Below are 6451 nucleotides of genomic sequence, written 5' to 3' on the forward strand. Positions count from 1 at the left end.
TTGTTCCATTCCCGCCTCTTTGGATGTTCCCCCAGAGTCGTGGGTGCACAATTCAGGAAGGCCCTCCAGCCAGTCCATGATGGCCATGTACTCCTCCACGGCTTCAGGTGGGATCTCCTCGGGTGCCTTGGTCTCTGGCGGCCTCTGACCTTTGGATGCTGATGGCTGAGCAGGCTGAGCCTTGAGGCCAGTCTTGCTGGAGTTGCCCTCTAAGGGAGAGGAGACCAGACAAAGCAAGGATGGGGGAAGAGCTTCCACACCAGATGGCTGAGCAGCAGAGTTTAGTAGCGCTACACCAGCCCCAGACCAGCACAGACAATGGAGCCAGAAGAGACTGCAAAATGTGGAATACATAAGACAGCCATGCAGTACCAAATTCTGAGACACTGACATTCTGGTGCTCTCCCCATCCCATTGCTGATCCTGGGTAGGTGTTGTCCAAGGTGCTTGTGCTGAGAGGAGCTATAGACATAGCCCTATAATAACCAGTTCCATGCTAACAATTCCTCCAGAAAACTCAGGTTCTGGAGGGATGCTTTGTTTCCATTGTAAGAGGAACTCCTCCATCGAAAACAGAAGCCCTGCATGTGGGCAAACCCTTCGAGACCCCATCGGCCACTTCACGCCATGGACTCCAATAGAACATTGAGAGACTCTACCTGGCTGCTGGAGAATGTCGGGGGATGAGGGCCTTGGAGAATCTGGCTTCAGTGGGATGGCAGGAGGCGGGCCTTGGACCTGCATAATGCCCTGCAACTTTGAATTCTCTATCACCTCCGTAGCCTCAAATTCCATGAACCTGGGAATGTAGGAGGCACAGGGTGAGCTGAGAGGGGGAGGAGCCCCATGGGCAATTCCCAGAAGGAGGACATAGAAGGTGTGCAAGCAGTACTCTGAGGTTCTTGCCTAGGCGCAGAAGGTTGCTGATAAAGGATGAAAAGAAGATGTCAGTGCGGGAAGGAGTGACACTGTCCAAAAGAAGCGCACTCTTCCCATGGTGCACATGACTGCATCACTCTGAATAACACACTTATAACAGCAGTAAATAATATTTTTAAAAAATGCGAAGTTCAGGGAGACTTTGGATCGCCCAAGACTTGTGTGGAAACAAGTGACCCAGGAAGGGCCTTCAGTGACCCATCTTCTGAGCCTATTCCATCCCTGCCCCTAAGCGAGGAGGTGACTGGCAGAAGCTGATCAGGATTGTGATTGACAGAGAGAACAAAGAGGAAATTAAAACCTTGGGTTCCTAGAGCAGGCATGGGCCCTAGACTCTCATGAGCCACTGATACCTGGAGCAGTCTTTGCGTTTGCACAACTGCCCATGTTGGAAGGGACCAGTTGTTGGCTGATTTCCACACCGGTCTGACCCTCAGCCCCCTGGCAGGAGTGGACCAGGCATCCGTGAGGCAGGAGTTTGTGAGGCCCCCAACTCAGAACTCAACCCGCACCTCAGAGAGACTGTGCCACTGCCTGGACAGAAGGCTGTCAGGAGAAGGGCATCTTCGGTGCATGTCCATGCCCTTCCTGGCAGTGGGAGTGATGAGCCCCACTGGGCCCAGGCGTGCAGTCTCTGCCCTCCTCCACCACACAAACCCCAGCTCCAGGGTCCCTCACTCACTTGGCCGCCATCTCGTGAAAGTTCATGCGCTCGTAATTGCTAATGCCTTCCCACTCCTGAAGGCCTCTCCACAGGCCCTCGTCCAGGGACATGGTGGGATTCAGCCGGGCCAGGGACCGAAGCACTGGGCTGCAATTCATCAGGATCAGTCACAGCCCACAGCCCACAGGTGACCCTCCATTCCCAGTGGACACAAACCCTGTGCTCCTCACCCTTGCTGCCTACATGTCCAGCTCCCATGTGGGCTCTTATCTCCAGGTCACCCTTATGGACCACAGAAATCAGTAGCAAGGCCACTGCTGGCCTTCCCCATGTTCCTGTGAGTGCTTTCCATTAGTGAACATTCTAGACTGAAATACTCTGAAATACTTAAGCCCCTGGTGATGCTATTGGGAGACAGGGCCCTGGGCCAGCCTAGCTTAGGTACAGTTATGGAGATGGCATTCTTTGCCAGGACAGGACAGTGGCCTTGGAGAGACAGACAGGAAGAGCAGCCAAAGCTATCTCTCAGCCCTGCCTGACACACACAAGGCAGCCATGAGGAGAGCCATCTGCAGACATGGAATCTTCCAGCCCAGAATCAGAGAATTCCATCCTCCAGACTGTGAGCAAGGAATGGTTTCCATTGCTGGTTCCACAAGTATGGGTGAGGCCTGAGCTGAGCGGCACATGCCCAGAATGGTCTTCAGCCTAAAGTCAAATTGTGGCTCCCTTCTTAGCAGGTGCTCTTTGGGAATGGGGTCCTTTCTACAGTGCTAATCCTTCTGGAAAAGTAAAATGACTACACTCACAGGGGTACCATGGTGCAAAGGGAAGGAGCTTTTCTTGGCCCTGTGTGACACTCCCATTTCTGTGTGTGGTTTTTCGCTACAGGAGGGATCAGCTTCAGGACTTCCCTGCCCTTGTGGTGTGGATTCCCATGCAGGAGCACCCCCAGGAGCTCCAGGTTCCCAGAGGAGACACTCACATGAAGAAGCAGGCAAGTGCCTCCCCATCAGGAGTCTGTGGAAGTTTCTTCCAGACCAAGGCCTTCAGTTGCTGCCAGCGCCGAAAGTTCTGATAGACACTGGGAGGTGGAGGCTTGGCCTGGGATGTGGGCCGACTGCCCTCTGTACAGGGCCTCTGTGGCCACGGTGCCTGCTGGCTCACTGGGGGCCTGATGGGAGCCTCCTGGGAAACTGGTGGTGTTGATCCCAGGGGTGGGCCCCAGGTCAAGCTGTCTTGGGCAGCCTGTCTACATCCAGTCATGGGGACACTCACTGGAGCACTGGTGGCAGGACCAGGCAAGAGGAGTGGAGCTGGGCACATGGAACCCACATCCCCAGGAGGGACATTCCAGATGAGAGGGGCCTGAGTGACAATTACTTTTGGAGTGTGGAGGGGCACTGCTGGCCTTCCTCCTGTCCCCATTTGCACAATGACATGGGAGGGGCCTGCCCCACTGGGTTTGCAGCTTCCTCCTGACACCAGAGCTGTGCTGGGGAAAGCAGGCAGCACCAGAGGGCTCCCCTGAGGAGGGAATGCCGCAGCCACTGTTGGAGGTGGACAGGGAGGCTGCTTCCTCAATGACCCTTGTGCTGGTTCTGGGGCGGCTGTGTGAAAGGGCAGCTCTGTGAGAGGAGCTCTGGAAGCAACGGGGTGCAGGCTCAGGTAGGCTGCAGACACTGGACACGCTGCTGGAGAGAGAACAGGGTTCATTGAAGAGGGACAGGGCACACAGAGGTGCTCCCTAGGACTTGGAAAAACGGAGGAGTAAGGAGGAACGACAGCAAGTCAGGGCTTGCAGTGGGGAAATAGTGTTTCACAGATGTCCCCAAGTGCATGCCATGGTGTGTCTCTCTTTGAAGATTAATCCTGCCTAGGACTTGCTCCTGTTCTACAACACCCCTGCACCTGTGTGTGCTGCGATTTACCCCTCAGCTTCTTCTGCTTCTGTGGGTCTCCTTCAGGCATTCTTGGCAGACAGCCCATGTCCCTGAAGGCCGTTTCCCAGAAAGGGGTGAATTTGCCCGTTTTTGGCACCATGATCCACTAGGCATGCTTGCTGTTGTGCAGGAGACCCTATCCATCGGTAATGCTACGTCGAATCTTCTCTATCGAGGTATCAGATTCAAAAGCTGCCCCTTTACCTCCTCAGCCTTCCTTTTCTTGATGCTCTCCATAAACCTCTCCTTTTGTTTCTCCCCTACCACCAGAAACCAAAGCACTGAATGAAATCTCTCACCTAGTAGCATAGGAAGTCTAGAGTTGTCCTCATAACACAACCCACAACCCACTTCACATTAGCACCTTCCTGGATAAACAGTAAGGGAAGAGGCTTCTCACCAGGCCTTTCCTATGTAATTGCTTGTCCCTTCCTTCACAGAACCATTGAATGTGTGGCTGATGTCTTGTCCTTGCACAGCCAGGCATGGCTTCAGAGGACCAGAACGCTCAGGGTATGAGGAGTAGTGAGTCAATAATGGGAGAGTCTAGAGATTTTCATAGTCACTTTGTCACATCAGAAATGTGTCACTTTTCTGTTTTGCCCTCAGTTCTATCATGGATTGGGTAACAAGGATCCAGGCATGAAGCAGATACACAGGGTCAACAGTGATCTAGAATACAGCATGTTCTGCATGCCCTCATGTAGCCTCTGTGAAGAAAATTAGGTGCTCAGGTCCTACATCCAACCACCAGGTCACCTGCTGTAACTTGAATGACAAGAGTAACAGCAGAATGTCCTCCCCACTCAGTGGCGTTCCCTCTGACCTCTTCAGAAAGACAACCCTAGAATCTACAAAAGGAAAGTCGGCAGCAATCCACATCAGTTCCCTATGCATGAAATACCAGCTGGAGGAGATGGGCCCAGCCTTCATGTCCACAGACAATTAAAGTGCAGAGATTGTTCACAAAACAGAAAATCAGAAGGCTTCTTTGTATCAAAGGGATGACAGTCGCCAAGTGTGTGCAGCCCAAGTTGTGTGTCAGTTGAAGTGTCCAGGCCGCCCTGTCCCTTTGCGATGAATGGCATGAGTTACCTGGACTAACATAGAAGTCCCCTATGGATAGGAAGAGACCAGCAGGTCTGGCCTGTGGCCAGTGGAATGATCTGCAGCCTCGTCTAAGAGACCATATTCCTAGGGTCCTCATGATGACTCCCTTGGGAGCCATGTCCAAATTACCATACTTTCCTGAGTCATCTAGATGATCTTGGGAAAGTTCAGTGCTCTGCTGGTAAGCTACAGCTCAATAACTCAAGGTGGGAGTGTGGTGGCAAACTGAAACTCCAGAAACCTTTCAGGGATAGCTGGGGGTTAGAGGTTCTGGCCCTGCCCTTCAGGCTTACCTCCATCTGAAGCCATCCCCACAGGGTTGGACAGGGCCCACAGCTGGCTGGCAACCTTCGAAGGGAGGAAAGTCAAGTGGAGAACCCAGAGAGCAACGTGGCTCCAGTTGCTTCTCAGGGTCCAAGTACAACTGGGGAAAGTTTAAATGTAAATAGCAGTAGAATGTGGGGGTCAAGGCATTCTACAGTGGGGGAGGGGCAGAGACCCAGGAGGGCTGGGTGGGGAGTTGACAGACATTCCATTAAGGGCTGTGGCAGGTGGGCCAGAACCTCAGTTCCCTCTAAATAATAATACAGAGGCAAGATGACTGGTGGGTGCCCAGGCAACTTGAATATTCGCTCTCACACGCAGAGGCCAATGGTTTTGCTGATGTTTTCTTCCTTCATGTCTTCATCCATAAGCCTGGTTTTCTTTCCTTCATCCCACCCGATGTCCTTCTGCATGAGTAGATTCTTGAACCATTTCAATGGGTTCATAAGTTCGGTCTTTAAGCTCAGGTTTGCCAATACATATGTCTATTTGCATGTGTACATCATGTGTTTATATAATGTGTATGTATACATAATGTGTATACATCGTCCTTACTCACACATAATTCTGGCTAAAGATGATTTAAAAATATGAAATATCCATGGTAGCCTCTAGACTTCATAGCCGTAGAGAAGGCTCTGAGAAATAGGGAGGCAGAAAACCTACTCTTGCCCTATGGTAAAGATGCTTCATATTTCTCTTTTCCTTTTTATGCAAACATTAGAAATTCTCTATCCTTCTTTTGTCTGTGTAGTTTGAGAAGATCCAGGCTTCCACCCACCCATCCCTAGTACTCATTCCTCTGTGTCCCCCACATGGTAGTGGGAGCTGTCCCCTGGGATCCTGGCCACACTGCTCACTGGCTTCCTAATGGCTTGTCTCCATCACATCCGCTTGTTCTTTGGAATCCGGTTTATTTGTTGCATGGGTGATATTAATGACTTGATGTCTTGTCTTTGGCATCAAGTTGTTTTAGTTTGTTGTTGTTTGTGTTCACGCTACGATGGTGGTGGAGCCACACACATCCAGTGAGACACAGAGGTGAAGTTTTGTGTTTTGATCTTTAGCTGAGCTAGTGCTTCTCTCATCATCTTCTGTGCTGAAGTGCTGCTGGGACAGCTAACCACACCGTTCACAGCCATGTGACTTCAGGGTATATATGTGATGGTCTCTGCAGCAGGGAATCGTACATCTCTATTTCTAAATATGTTTTGTACTTTTTTTCCTCTCATGTCTGTACAGTTCCCGTGTGTTCATACCATTGACACCTATAAGGATAAAATGATTTTGTGGCCAGTTGCTGGTGACTTAGGCCTGTAGTCCAAACTAGTCAGGTGGCTGGTATGTCAGGATCAAAGTTCAAAGCAATCCCAGGTAGAATATCCCTAAGACTCTGCTCTCCAATAAACTACTCCAAAAAGTGAGAAGTGGGGCAGTGTCTCAAGTAGTAAAGGAAAAGATACTCACAGAC

The 6451-nt window shown here is 51.1% G+C and overlaps 1 protein-coding gene across 1 annotated transcript in view; it reads right to left on the reverse strand.

Annotated features, from left to right (window-relative positions):
• LOC105990853 (NUT family member 2G-like) overlaps window positions 1-2869 on the reverse strand; it is an 11666-nt gene extending 8797 nt beyond the window's left edge. The window contains exons 1-4 of the mRNA XM_013023370.1: window positions 2589-2869; window positions 1622-1750; window positions 660-799; window positions 16-209 (exon numbers count right to left, since the gene is read on the reverse strand). Of these exons, the coding sequence (XP_012878824.1) occupies window positions 16-209; window positions 660-799; window positions 1622-1750; window positions 2589-2869 (744 nt within the window). The remainder of the gene's footprint in view (window positions 1-15; window positions 210-659; window positions 800-1621; window positions 1751-2588) is intronic.
• Between the last annotated feature and the right edge of the window lie 3582 nt (window positions 2870-6451).

This window comes from Dipodomys ordii, unplaced genomic scaffold (assembly GCF_000151885.1).
Source record: "Dipodomys ordii isolate 6190 unplaced genomic scaffold, Dord_2.0 Scaffold68, whole genome shotgun sequence".
NCBI lineage: Eukaryota > Metazoa > Chordata > Mammalia > Rodentia > Heteromyidae > Dipodomys > Dipodomys ordii.